Here is a 15,645-nt window from a genome sequence, read left to right as displayed (position 1 = left end):
GGGGGGGGGGGGGGGGGGCGCGAGGGACATGAATAAGAACCGCTGCTTTAGAACAATGATTTTGAAACTTGTGAATCTACTACAATCACTAGAAGACAGAATCGTGATTAATATATGAATAGATGTTTTCGTGCACCCCTAGTTTTTTTTTTTTTTTTTGATTCTTTATTTATTAAACATTTTTGTTTTATAACTTTTTACAGCAAAGCCCGAGATCTGCCCACATACAATAATAATAAAAAAAACGGGGTTACAATAAAATGTTACAAAACAAGTATATCTCAGGATTTCAATAGGGCTGATGGAGTATAAATAAGGTCCAACCAAAACTGTATTGTCTTTCTGGTGGCACCATGTATTTTGGCTGTGGTACACTGCAAAAGGGCAATGTCCCGGAAGTATGATATTCACGTCAATCTAACTGGGGTAGATGGATCAAACCACAATTTTAAAACAACCTTTTTGGCAGCAGTAAGAGCAGCAAACAGAATCATTTTTTTTGATTGACAGACAATGACAGCGACGAATCATCCAGCAAAAGAAAAAGCAGTGGGTCCTTTTGGATCCGAGTCTTCAGAAGGTCCGACAATAAGTCCTGTACCAAGGACCAAAGCAACGCAATTCGGTGCACCCCTAGTTTTGACGGCATGGCAACAACTCTTCCTCTTCTCTAAAGCAGTGCAACATGGCCCCACCCCCGGGAACATGCAACAAAGGGGGCGGGGCCATGTTGCGTGGCTTTAGAGAAGTTTATGTACATTTCTGGGTTTGTGACATAACAAACCCAGGAAGTAGCTCGTTGTAGTCCCTACGAGCCGTTTTTGTAGGCATTACACTGCCAGAATTTTAAAAGACGATATCTCCGTTTGCATTGAACTTTCAGCATTGTAACTTTGCAGATATTGTTTATGCTTAAACAGCAACATTACTCACTAACGTTAAAAATGTGAAATCGCAATCAACCACCCCTTTAAAAACTTACCAATCCACTTAGGACTGGGTCACAGAGTGTCTCTGATGCCATCTGGTGGAGAAGAAATGACATAAAATTGCATTTGATGGTTAATGCCACTAGAGGGGCCTATAGGATCCCTATGGAGATTCTTAACTGAACAAAAAAGTGAAACATTCAAACAGTCCAATTTGAAGCTTCATTTATTTTTCTTTATGCATTTAAATGTATATTTAGACATTAAAAATCAATATAAAAAAAAAAAAAGTAATTTCCCAGCATTAACATCATTCATGTTATAATGTGTTTCTCTGTGAGTATGTCTACATTTGTATGTGTGTGTGTGTGTGTGAGTGTTAGTCTCAGCTCTTCATTTACATGCATCCTTACCTCATTGTGTTAGATTTTGTATATAATAATATTAATAATACATATATTAAAACATTTTTTTTCTAAATTCCATTCAGTCCTATGCGGGTCAACCCACGAGGGACACTTCTTTTTTTAGTTACTTTTTTAATTACACCCACATAAACTCCTCGCATCCACTCTATTTATGTATTTATTTATTTATTTGTTTGTTTGTTTGTGTGTGTGTTCGGAGTCACAAAGGTTTGTATCACTCCGATTAACACATGATGTGTTAAATACTCACATCGCACTTTATTTCCTTTTCTTAAAAGAACAATTCAAACAAAACATACCAAGACAACTGGTATCCTACGTATGTCCTACGCCCTATCCTGTTGTCTGTTATGTGTCTTTTGTAGCCATAACAGGACCCCATCTGAGGGTTGTCCCCCCTAAAAACATGATTAAAAACCATGCTGTGCAATGTAAATAACAACGTTTTATGCTTTAAATAATTGTGCAAGTAGTAAAACAACACAAAAATGTGTTTTAAGTTTAGAAACATTTTGAGTGTCCTGCTACCTTGACACACAGTGCTCTGGTCCAGATGCCTGCTTTCCTCTTTTACATCACCTACACACAAGTCCGGTGAGTCAATAGCTGTGGAACTCCAGTAAGTAAGGCTGTCAAGGCTATTTTATTTACTTAAACATCGGATGAAGTGATTATTTTCTCTTTGATACAAATGATGCCAAAGTATTTTTCGATGAGTAGCTATGTTAGCAATAATAACGTTATCTGCTTGACGGAAAGGGTTGCCAGGTTTTCACAACAAAACCCACCCAATTGCTACTCAAAACTAGCCCATAACTAGCCTAAACTAACCGCGATTCGAGGGGGTCCCCCGGTAAAAATCGCGTTCCGGGGGCTAAAATACATGTTATTGGGGTCGCTTCAACCCGCGGACATGCAAAACAACCCACGGTAACAGTGATAAAGTAGCACAATTCCATGGGAAAACCGCAGACTTGGCAACACTGTGACAGATAGAAATGTCTACAACGGACACGACTACTTGAAGTTGTCTAATTTGGCACAGTCTTCCTGCTGCACTAATAGTAGTAAGGCTTTCCTCTGTGTATACATATCCTTACAAGTACAATTTTAGCTACTGGCCCCCCGACTGAGCCTGGTTTCTCCTAAGGCTTTTTTTCTCCATTCTGTCACCGATGGAGTTTTGGTTCCTTGCCGCTGTCGCCTCAAACTGACACCAAACGCCAAAACTGCTCTTGAGAAATTTTATGTTTATTGTCCCCCATAACTGTTAGACGAAATTTACGTTTGTAGCCTCTGATTAATAGCCTCTGCCAGCAAAGTGGGATATTTACACAAATAGGCACTCCGTTAAATAATTATGTACAATGTATATTTCTATGTAGAAGCCAAGGTCTGTGTGCAGTGAAAGCTGTCCTCCAGGCACTAGGAAAGCTGCACAGAAAGGAAGACCAGTCTGCTGTTATGATTGTATTCCATGTGCAGAAGGAGAAATCAGTAATGAGACAGGTAGTCTTTATCTCATCTCACAGATCCTTTTTTTGTGTGTGTTTTCCCTCTACAATTACATTTTCTGCAAGCAATGTCTTAGCAAAGGAGCTCATAAATAAAACCATTTTCCTTTCATATTTTAACTACAGTGATTAACTTCCTTTTCAGATTCAAATAACTGCAAGCAGTGTCCAGGGGAATACTGGTCTAATGCTGAGAAAAATAACTGTGTGTTAAAGGCTGTAGAGTTCCTGTCATTCACAGAAGTTATGGGTATAGTTCTGGTCTTTTTCTCACTCTTTGGAGTAGGATTAACAGCACTGGTGGCCATACTGTTTTATAGAAAGAAGGACACCCCCATCGTAAAAGCAGGACCAAAGCAACGCAATTCGGTGCACCCCTAGTTTTGACGGCATGGCAACAACTCTTCCTCTTCTCTAAAGCAGTGCAACATGGCCCCACCCCCGGGAACATGCAACAAAGGGGGCGGGGCCATGTTGCGTGGCTTTAGAGAAGTTTATGTACATTTCTGGGTTTGTGACATAACAAACCCAGGAAGTAGCTCGTTGTAGTCCCTACGAGCCGTTTTTGTAGGCATTACACTGCCAGAATTTTAAAAGACGATATCTCCGTTTGCATTGAACTTTCAGCATTGTAACTTTGCAGATATTGTTTATGCTTAAACAGCAACATTACTCACTAACGTTAAAAATGTGAAATCGCAATCAACCACCCCTTTAAAAACTTACCAATCCACTTAGGACTGGGTCACAGAGTGTCTCTGATGCCATCTGGTGGAGAAGAAATGACATAAAATTGCATTTTATGGTTAATGCCACTAGAGGGGCCTATAGGATCCCTATGGAGATTCTTAACTGAACAAAAAAGTGAAACATTCAAACAGTCCAATTTGAAGCTTCATTTATTTTTCTTTATGCATTTAAATGTATATTTAGACATTAAAAATCAATATAAAAAAAAAAAAAGTAATTTCCCAGCATTAACATCATTCATGTTATAATGTGTTTCTCTGTGAGTATGTCTACATTTGTATGTGTGTGTGTGTGTGTGAGTGTTAGTCTCAGCTCTTCATTTACATGCATCCTTACCTCATTGTGTTAGATTTTGTATATAATAATATTAATAATACATATATTAAAACATTTTTTTTCTAAATTCCATTCAGTCCTATGCGGGTCAACCCACGAGGGACACTTCTTTTTTTAGTTACTTTTTTAATTACACCCACATAAACTCCTCGCATCCACTCTATTTATGTATTTATTTATTTATTTGTTTGTTTGTTTGTGTGTGTGTTCGGAGTCACAAAGGTTTGTATCACTCCGATTAACACATGATGTGTTAAATACTCACATCGCACTTTATTTCCTTTTCTTAAAAGAACAATTCAAACAAAACATACCAAGACAACTGGTATCCTACGTATGTCCTACGCCCTATCCTGTTGTCTGTTATGTGTCTTTTGTAGCCATAACAGGACCCCATCTGAGGGTTGTCCCCCCTAAAAACATGATTAAAAACCATGCTGTGCAATGTAAATAACAACGTTTTATGCTTTAAATAATTGTGCAAGTAGTAAAACAACACAAAAATGTGTTTTAAGTTTAGAAACATTTTGAGTGTCCTGCTACCTTGACACACAGTGCTCTGGTCCAGATGCCTGCTTTCCTCTTTTACATCACCTACACACAAGTCCGGTGAGTCAATAGCTGTGGAACTCCAGTAAGTAAGGCTGTCAAGGCTATTTTATTTACTTAAACATCGGATGAAGTGATTATTTTCTCTTTGATACAAATGATGCCAAAGTATTTTTCGATGAGTAGCTATGTTAGCAATAATAACGTTATCTGCTTGACGGAAAGGGTTGCCAGGTTTTCACAACAAAACCCACCCAATTGCTACTCAAAACTAGCCCATAACTAGCCTAAACTAACCGCGATTCGAGGGGGTCCCCCGGTAAAAATCGCGTTCCGGGGGCTAAAATACATGTTATTGGGGTCGCTTCAACCCGCGGACATGCAAAACAACCCACGGTAACAGTGATAAAGTAGCACAATTCCATGGGAAAACCGCAGACTTGGCAACACTGTGACAGATAGAAATGTCTACAACGGACACGACTGCTTGAAGTTGTCTAATTTGGCACAGTCTTCCTGCTGCACTAATAGTAGTAAGGCTTTCCTCTGTGTATACATATCCTTACAAGTACAATTTTAGCTACTGGCCCCCCGACTGAGCCTGGTTTCTCCTAAGGCTTTTTTTCTCCATTCTGTCACCGATGGAGTTTTGGTTCCTTGCCGCTGTCGCCTCAAACTGACACCAAACGCCAAAACTGCTCTTGAGAAATTTTATGTTTATTGTCCCCCATAACTGTTAGACGAAATTTACGTTTGTAGCCTCTGATTAATAGCCTCTGCCAGCAAAGTGGGATATTTACACAAATAGGCACTCCGTTAAATAATTATGTACAATGTATATTTCTATGTAGAAGCCAAGGTCTGTGTGCAGTGAAAGCTGTCCTCCAGGCACTAGGAAAGCTGCACAGAAAGGAAGACCAGTCTGCTGTTATGATTGTATTCCATGTGCAGAAGGAGAAATCAGTAATGAGACAGGTAGTCTTTATCTCATCTCACAGATCCTTTTTTTGTGTGTGTTTTCCCTCTACAATTACATTTTCTGCAAGCAATGTCTTAGCAAAGGAGCTCATAAATAAAACCATTTTCCTTTCATATTTTAACTACAGTGATTAACTTCCTTTTCAGATTCAAATAACTGCAAGCAGTGTCCAGGGGAATACTGGTCTAATGCTGAGAAAAATAACTGTGTGTTAAAGGCTGTAGAGTTCCTGTCATTCACAGAAGTTATGGGTATAGTTCTGGTCTTTTTCTCACTCTTTGGAGTAGGATTAACAGCACTGGTGGCCATACTGTTTTATAGAAAGAAGGACACCCCCATCGTAAAAGCCAACAACTCAGAGCTGAGCTTCCTGCTGCTCTTCTCATTGACTCTGTGTTTTCTCTGTTCACTTACTTTCATTGGTCGGCCCACTGAGTGGTCCTGTATGTTGCGTCACACAGCATTTGGAATCACTTTTGTCCTATGTATCTCCTGTGTTCTGGGGAAAACAATAGTTGTGTTAATGGCCTTCAAGGCTACACTTCCAGGAAATGATGTAATGAAATGGTTTGGGCCTGCACAACAACGACTCAGCGTTCTTGCCTTTACACTTATACAAGTTCTTATCTGTGTGCTTTGGCTAACAATATCTCCTCCATTTCCCCACAAAAATATGAAATATTATAAGGAAAATATCATTCTTGAGTGCAGTCTGGGTTCTACAATAGGTTTCTCTGCTGTTCTGGGTTATATTGGCCTATTGGCTGTCTTGTGCTTCATTCTGGCTTTTCTGGCTCGCACACTGCCTGATAACTTCAACGAAGCCAAATTCATTACATTCAGCATGCTCATATTCTGTGCTGTATGGATCACATTTATACCATCTTATGTCAGTTCTCCCGGAAAATTTACTGTTGCTGTGGAGATTTTTGCTATTTTAGCCTCAAGTTTTGGTTTACTATTCTGCATATTTGCACCTAAATGTTACATCATCCTACTTAAGCCTGAACAAAATAAAAAACAACATATGATGGGTAAGGTTCCATCCAAATCCTACTGATAGAGAAAATAACATATTATTGACATCATAAATGTAATAACATTTAATTGCACAAAAATATGAAATATTATAAGGAAAATATCATTCTTGAGTGCAGTCTGGGTTCTACAATAGGTTTCTCTGCTGTTCTGGGTTATATTGGCCTATTGGCTGTCTTGTGCTTCATTCTGGCTTTTCTGGCTCGCACACTGCCTGATAACTTCAACGAAGCCAAATTCATTACATTCAGCATGCTCATATTCTGTGCTGTATGGATCACATTTATACCATCTTATGTCAGTTCTCCCGGAAAATTTACTGTTGCTGTGGAGATTTTTGCTATTTTAGCCTCAAGTTTTGGTTTACTATTCTGCATATTTGCACCTAAATGTTACATCATCCTACTTAAGCCTGAACAAAATACAAAACAACATATGATGGGTAAGGTTCCATCCAAATCCTACTGATAGAGAAAATAACATATTATTGTGATCATAAATGTAATAACATTTAATTGTTCAACAAGCTGATTTAAATGCAAGTAATGTCATAGTAATTGCATACTTCATTTGTACATGATGTGTCCAGATTGACCCTGACAAACTCTATAAACAAACCCATAAGAAAAGTAAAGGAGTTCCCCCTCTATTATGCTTTTTTCTTGCTTAATTAAAACAAATGAGGAACAGTTCAACTGAAAATGACAGAGAACACGGCAAAGGATGTTTTCTCAATATAGTATAAACACTAAAAGGATGGTACGGTGACCCAGTAGTGCAAAACTCAACGCAATTAAAAAAGCAAACATAAGCTGACAACACCTTTAAATGCAAGTAATGTCATAGTAATTGCATACTTCATTTGTACATGATGTGTCCAGATTGACCCTGACAAACTCTATAAACAAACCCATAAGAAAAGTAAAGGAGTTCCCCCTGTATTATGCTTTTTTCTTGCTTCATTAAAACAAATGAGGAACAGTTCAACTGAAAATGACAGAGAACACGGCAAAGGATGTTTTCTCAATATAGTATAAACACTAAAGGGATGGTACGGTGACCCAGTAGTGCAAAACTCAACGCAATTAAAAAAGCAAACATAAGCTGACAACACCATGCAATTAAAAAAGCAAACATAATCGGACAACACAACGCAATTAAAAAATCAAACATAAGCTGACAACACAACGCAATTAAAAAAGCAAACATAATCGGACAACACAACGCAATTAAAAAATCAAACATAAGCTGACAACACAACGCAATTAAAAAAGCAAACATAATCGGACAACACAACGCAATTAAAAAATCAAACATAAGCTCACAACACAACGCAATTATTTATTATAATAATTATTTAATTATTATTATCAGTTTATCTCTGCTCTTGCGCACAATGGACTCTATGCACAGTCACTTCCGTGTTTTTCCTCATGCGGCTTACTTACATTGGTGCTGTGCCGGAAGCCATTGTTCCTTACATAGAGCTTTCAAAATGACAAGAGGAGAAGATAATTTTTAAGCTTACAAGAACTTCCCCGGATTACTGTAAATTAATTTCATCACACGGAGAAGAGCATTAAATGTTTTAAGTTGCATCGACAACTTCAGGGTGAGTATTGTTCTATCGTCTTCTAGCAAATCTAGCTCATAAGGCTGGATAACGCTGCATGACTTCTGCTCCGATTTGATCAGCGCTTAAATAGCGGGGTTAATTTAGAGTTTAGGTTTATAGAGCGTTTGCACCTATGTCACGGTTTGGTCAGTTACCCGGATGCGTGGCCATATTGGAGATACTCGGATGTAAACAACAGATTGGATTGCACGGTTAATGTACTACATAAGACGTTGTTTTGCTAATTTTTTATATCTAAACCACGGAAAAAACGTGTGGAAGCTGCTAAATCATATAGAGAAGGACTTGGTAAGCAGGAAAGGGCGCGATATTTTGACAAACTAAAGTTAATAGCTGGTAAAGATCCGTACGAGCTGGCTCCTTTGTTCTGGACTGACGACCCGACAATTCTTCCTAACATTTCTTATCCCGACATAGTGAACTACTTAGTTTTTTCGCCAAGCCCATACACAGCTGAGGACCTCAAATGTTACAAAGGTTTGGAGGCCTATAACCAGATGGTGTGTGGATGGGTGAGAGAGGCACAGCAAAAGCTCATCAACGACATGTGTATTGTGAAAGCCAAGGTAGGTGATCCACTGCTCTATAGCCTGTTGCACCTGCTACCTGTTCAGTCAGTTTATTAAAGAAATAAATTAATGAGAGGCTAGTTTGTTATTCCTACAAATTTATATTTAGTTGTCTTATCTTTTATGTAGGTACTTCATTCCCAGCGAATACGAGAAAAACCCTTGGAACCCTGGGTAATTGCTGAAAAGTCTGGGAGGATTCTTGGAGCTCACTGTACTTGTATGGCTGGCCTGGGGGAGACGTGCACACATGTTGCTGCTTTGTTGTTTCTGATTGAAGCAACAGTGAAATTGAGGGACTCAAAGACAGTGATGCAGGAAAAGGCATATTGGATTTTACCTACTGGAATGTCAAAGGTAGAGTACAAGGAATGTTGAGAGATTGACTTTACTGCAGCAAAGACATATAAAGTAAAATAGCTGCTAAGAGTGACTGTGCTGGTCATGTACATTCATTTGAGAAAGAATGTTCCAGTTCTACTGTTAAAGGAAGCAGAACACCGCATCCTACCAGTGATGAATTATCATCATTATTCAACACTCTCAGCACAACTGGCTCAAAGTCTGCTATTTTATCCCTGTTTGAGCCTCATTTAGATGATTTTATTCCCAAACCAATTAGTGAAAAGTTTCCTCTGGTGTTGACTGAACTGCGAAATGAGGAGGCACTTCACATGGACTACAGTGATGTATTGTCCATTTGTAATGATATAAACGTTTCAGTATCAGAGGAGCAAGCAAAGGCAGTTGAAATGGCTACAAGGGATCAAGCTTCTTCTAAACTGTGGTTTCAGTTTCGTGCTGGTCGAATCACAGCATCTAAAATGAAAACTGCATGTTGCACTGATCCCAATCAACCAGCTCAGAACTTTATCAAAAGTGTATGCTATCCCCAATCATACAAATTTACATCAAAAGCTACTACCTGGGGATGTTCTCATGAGAAATTTGCATGTGATATGTTTACAGATGAACATAAGAAATCTCATGAAAATGTAAAAGTGCACGAGACAGGTTTTTTCATTAATCCTTGTGTGCCATACTTAGGTGCTTCCCCGGATGGCCCTATTTCTTGTGATTGTTGTGGTGTCAGTGTCATTGAAATTAAATGTCCATTCTGTGTCAAATCTGATAAGTTAGACAGTGTTACAGGATTTTACTTGGAGAAGGATGGTGATGGGAAACTGACACTAAACAGAAACCACCAGTATTTCTACCAGGTCCAAACGCAGCTTGGAGTGTGCAAACTGGAGTCTGCCTATTTTGTTGTTTGGACAGAGAAAGACTTGCATGTTGAACACATTTTGTTTAATGAAGAGTTCTGGGACATGACATGTAAGAAAAGCAAACACATTTTTGAATTAGCCATTATGCCCAAACTAGTTGGTAAGTTCTACACTAGGCTTTCATCGACCATAGCTAATGTGTCAGCACAACCTGGTGTATCTATCCCTGATTCGGATGGTTCTGACAATGGTGCAAGTGGCAGTGGGCAAGAAAAAAGCTGGTGTCACTGTGGCCAGGTTGAGTTTGGTCGGATGATTTTGTGTGACAATGCAAAATGTCATATTCAGTGGTTTCACTATTCATGCGATAATGTTGAGATTGCTCCAAAAGGAAAATGGTACTGTTCAAACTGTCGTAAGCTACCTCACGTTCTTCCAAAAAGGTTCAAGAAAGGTATCAAGTAAAAAAAAATTGTTATATGCAGTAAACCATTCTGTAGCTTCACATGTTTTCATTTACATCTGTGATGTACAGCCTAAGTGTAGCCAAGCATAGTGCAGATTTATTTTCCTTAAGCACTTTAGTCACTTTTTGTTTACATTACGCTAAAAGTTTTATTTTAATATTTATTTGATTTATTTCCTTTTGAAAATGTAGCGTGTGTTATTTGGGCAATTCACACTGATAACTTTTTTTGTTACAGCTTTATTTCAGCATTGAGTACATTTTCACATCATTTGTACATCATACAAAAAAATAAAAAGTTGTTGCAAACCCAACTGTTCTGTTGCTCTTCTAATACATTTCTGTTGTTCTAAGGACAGTGGTATACTATGTAAATAAATTGTATTGTTGTGTAGTACAAACACAATGACAATGACAAATGACAAAAAAATACAATTATTTTTTACCAACATTGCCTAAAACAAGCAACTTCAGTCAAAATCAATAACTGATGGACAAAGGTTCACCAGAGCACAACAGACAAGTCCGGTCTTGTCTATTGTACAAAAATTATCATCTTTTCTCATCAAGAAATCAATTGGCAATGTCCCCCCCAATATACAATATTTCTGGCGCACACTACCAATCACACCTTCAACGTGAATCCTAACATGAGCGATTTTACTTGTGGTTTCTAAGTCAACTGGAGCTAGCTGCGACTTCCCACGGGTAAAGGCTGGCATTTTTACCTGAGCCATAATGCAACCTAAAGTGTCCTGAATATCAAAGCCACAATCAGCAAGAACTAAATCACCAGGTAAAATGTTGTCCAGAAAGCCACAGTTTTCGGTGATGTACTTGTCACTTACTCTTCCTCCCCATGCATTTGATATGTAAGAGACTGTGCCCTGTGGTGTAATACCAATCAAGAACTTGACTTGTGTTATGGTGCTTGTAGGATGACCATGTTTCTGCTCTGGCTATAAGGTTAGATGGACGATCTATAAAAACCTCAAAGCAGTAGATAATAGCAACACATTGTTTCCCAAATTGTTTTCTGAATTGCATTGGCATGGTTTTTACCAACTGTTCTCTTTCTGGCCATATAACAAGAGGTTTCATCCGAATAAACATGACATCAATAACTTCAGTGAATACCCTAGATGCAGTGGCGATTGACACGTTGAATGCATAAGACAGAAAGGTTGTAGAAACATTAAGCCTTAGTCTCATTAATGTCAGCATTAGCACTTTGAATGCATTAAGTGACTTCTTCACAGGGAGGTGCGGACTAAGGTATGTAATTAGTGCTAACAAAATCTGATATGTAGGTAGACCAGTGAAAAATAAAACCTTTTCATCTTTACCCTCAAATGCACTTTGGTCATAAGAAGAGGACAGATTTTCAACACAAGAACGCAACTGAATGTTTTCTGTTCTCAGATTTTGAAGTTCACTGGTCATAGAATCAATAAAATCACCAGTCATTTCAGTTTGAGTTCCTACACTGTAGACATTATCGCTGCCATAGTCACTTGTAGAGCCCGACCGATATGGGTTTTTTGGGGCCAATACCGATACCGATATTAGGGAGTAAAAAAAGGCCGATATCGATATATCGGCCGATATTCTTTGTGTATATTATAGTACAGTACCAGTCAAAAGTTTGGACACTTTCCCATTCGTGTGTCCAAACATTTGACTGGTACTATATAATACAGTATATACATACACAGAATATATATATATATAAACAAATTTTTTGCAATGATCACTCAAATGTGGTGATCAAACATTTATAATGACGTGACAGAGATACGTAATGGAGGTAGGGCATTTAACAATTTAACAATAAACTTTATAATCCAAAATGAGTCTGACATCAGTGCACTTAACAGTAAAGTTGGAGTTTATTCAGACCTCCTTACTGAAGTGAAAGTGTTGACTGGTGTCACTATCTCCCGAATGCGCCGGCGGATCTCCACCAAATTTGGGGGATCCCTTCACCTCGAGGAGCCTTCTGGAACGCCACCCTCCGTGCGTCGGTAGCCCCCCGGGATCGCTTGATCGGTCGGCGCCGGACCGCGAATTTAACCACCCGTAGCTCCCGAACCCCGGGGGCTATCGAGGCGATGGTGGTCTCATTCGAAAGCGGGCCTCTAGATGTACACTTGATTCACATTCGAGAGGGTTCCACGAGCTGAAGGGATCCCCCGTATTTGGTGCGGATTAGCCACGCCGTTAAGGAGATATGGCCGTTCAAAGTTTCAGTGGTTTTCCATAGACTAAGCTTTAAAACGTTTCATCCAGGTCGCCAGTAGCAAACAATGGAGACAACTGGACAAACTAAGTAATTACACCATTTCAAGCATTTTATCTGCATTATATGTTCTGTAAAAAAAATGTTCATATCGGCGGCATATTCGCCGATACCGATATATCGGCGACAGGCTCATATCGGCCGATGATATCGGCAAAACGATATATCGGTCGGACTCTAGTCACTTGTGGCAGAATCATCATCATCTGGTATGTCCATGAGAAGCAAAGAATGGGCAGCAGCATCCTTGAGTTTCTGCTGGGTTCGATTCACACGGCGTGTGTAGCGTGATGTCAGTGAGTCCTTAGGTGGTTGTGGTTCTTGCTTTCCTCTCATATTAATGCATGGCACCCAATCTGGATCATCCTTCTTGTACAGGTCAGATCTTTTACCTAGAATACAATGATAATAAATATAGCACCATTAACTAAATTTCAGTAACATTTTACAGAAAATGTCTTGTAAATTATGTCTTCAGAAAATACGTCTTGTAATATTGGAGTAGGTTATGAAATGAGATTAGAATAAGATTTTTAGCCAAGAACTTAACAAACAGCAACGTAATGTCAATATGTGTATACTATTACACTACAAAATTAGTTGAGTTTTTAGCTTCATATTTCACCTACCTGACAAGAAATGATAAGAACAAACACGAATGTTGTCAAGATTCTTGCCCTGGAAATCCTGGTTCAGTTTGGCCAACCACAAACGCCTTCTTTCTTCAGATAGTTTTTTGCACTCTTCTCCTTGATTTGCTATAATCTTTGGCAGTCTATAGTACTCCAGATGTTTTTCCCGGTCCGACCGATTAGTACAGCCCAAAACACGACAATAATTGACCATTTTCAGCAGCAATAATCACCGAAACTTGTGACCTCTGTTCGGTTCAGTGGCATTATGTACGTTCAGTACCGCCAGTATGGCCGACTTCCGGATTGATGACGTGTCATGAAAACACCCTATACTCCATTCACCTCAGGTTTTTATGAATCCTAAGAGATAGTAGCAATCCAAATAATCCACGTTTGTTTGCATCTGTGGCTCTGATAGGTGTTTGCTGTGATAGGAACGTCTTCACTTGATATCAAGTATTTAAAATACTTCTCCCATTTTTAGATTGCCATGTATCGTAGTAAACCTTAAGTCTGACAGTTCATTGTTATATTTTCAATTTTTATTATCTGTAACCTGAAGCTTGAATTGTTTGCATTTAGTACTGCAGTTTTCCAGGGATACCTAACACAAACATGATGAAGCTGTTCAGTAAAAAGTAAAACAAGATTTATATAAAAAATAAATAAGAAGTGGTTAAGAGGGATAGGGACATCCTTTGAAATATTACTGAACTCTTTACAGTGTATTGGCATGCTTGTAACATTATATAGACTATTAATTCTTCATAATTTATTTAAAATATAGTTTAATTTACAATGTAACAATTTAACCCTTTAACGCGTACGATCACACCGGTGTGATCACTCTAGGCTGGTCCCTGGAGCGTACGATCACACCGGTGTGATTAGAACGTTCAGTGCATCACGTGATCAACTGCTGAATTCAAAATTCAAATCTGCTTTCGGGCTTTTCCTGGCGCTAAGCCAGAGAGGGACACTAGCTTGTCATATTATCACAGTGTTTTCAACCATTTAATGCTTATTTTAGGTTTCAGACATTTAAATACACATAAGTAGTAGTAAAACAATACATTTATAGTTTGTAAAATACACACCGATGTCTATGGAAGTGGCAATAATAATCCATTCAATTATAATTTGACAACATGTTTTATTGATATCATATACACATATGTAGGTAACTTTAAAGTTTAGTCTACACTTCTTCCAGTTCACCGGAAACTTACTTTAATGTCTTTCTGGAGGAGAGAGTGAATTTACGTGTTGTAAATCCCACAGCTCGGATTCAGCGCGAACTAATGGCGGTGCCCATCCCCCGCTATAGATCAACTAACATGGTCATTATAAAGGTGTTTACACTACCAAATACATTTACTTACACGTATTTGAGAATCGGAATATCAGATATTTCATAATATAGTGAACACGTCAGTGAATATTTTGAATAAAAAAGGAAAAACTAAATGATAAAGCCATGCATGCGTCATACAGCGCTATTGTGGCTGCGGTGTGTCACGTGACAAACATGACGCGTCTCCATGGAAACAGTAACGCGATATACGTTCTAAAATAATGGTCGCCTAAAAAAACTCACGCCGGGGGCTCAGATCGTATATTTTAAACTCACGTGCGAAAAAGTTAAAATGCAACTGAAAGTAATTCAAAATGTATCTGAAATTAGTGGTCGACCGATATATCACCAAGGCGGAGGAATTAAAATGTATACAAAGTATTATATTAGTAATAGAAAGGCAAACATTATAATACTTTCTCGTTTGCCGTCAGCATTCAGCAAATACACATTTATATAATTTAAACAAATCTTTGAATGAATAATGAACATTTAATTTCACAAACCTTGCAGACTTAGTCGAATCCAGCTGTGAGATCTTGTGAAGTGTGCATTTGTATCCTGCATGATCGCATGTTCTCTGCTTGACGGTCGATCCGTGTGAATTAGGGATGGGCGTATCGATCCAAAGTATCGATATATCGATACTAACGCGAGTATCGAAAGTATCGATACTCAAACAAAAAATATCGATACTAAGGTGTGTTTTAATACCAGTGATTTTGTTAATTTAACAAAAAACAAAAAAAATCATGCATACAATGTGCATTTAATTGGGCGAATAACCTTTGTCAGCGAGTAATTGTGTAGGATAGAACTATTTTGAAGTATCGATATATCGATACTAACGCGAGTATCGAAAGTATCGATACTCAAACAAAAAATATCGATACTAAGGTGTGTAGTGATTTTGAACAGTGATTTTGTTAATTTAACA

General features: G+C 38.4%; 1 protein-coding gene across 1 annotated transcript in view; it reads left to right on the top strand.

Annotated features, from left to right (window-relative positions):
• LOC107702188 (extracellular calcium-sensing receptor-like) overlaps nucleotides 1-6,545 on the top strand; it is a 27,730-nt gene extending 21,185 nt beyond the window's left edge. The window contains exons 5-6 of the mRNA XM_016504429.1: nucleotides 2,743-2,866; nucleotides 5,632-6,545. Coding sequence (XP_016359915.1) covers nucleotides 2,743-2,866; nucleotides 5,632-6,545 — 1,038 coding nt within the window. The remainder of the gene's footprint in view (nucleotides 1-2,742; nucleotides 2,867-5,631) is intronic.
• Nucleotides 6,546-15,645: the final 9,100 nt, after the last annotated feature.

This window comes from Sinocyclocheilus anshuiensis, unplaced genomic scaffold, assembly GCF_001515605.1.
Source record: "Sinocyclocheilus anshuiensis isolate Anshui unplaced genomic scaffold, SAMN03320099.WGS_v1.1 scaffold618, whole genome shotgun sequence".
In the NCBI taxonomy this organism is placed as follows: domain Eukaryota; kingdom Metazoa; phylum Chordata; class Actinopteri; order Cypriniformes; family Cyprinidae; genus Sinocyclocheilus; species Sinocyclocheilus anshuiensis.
Note: the sequence above shows the minus strand (reverse complement) of the source record. Positions and strands in the feature narration are given on the sequence as shown.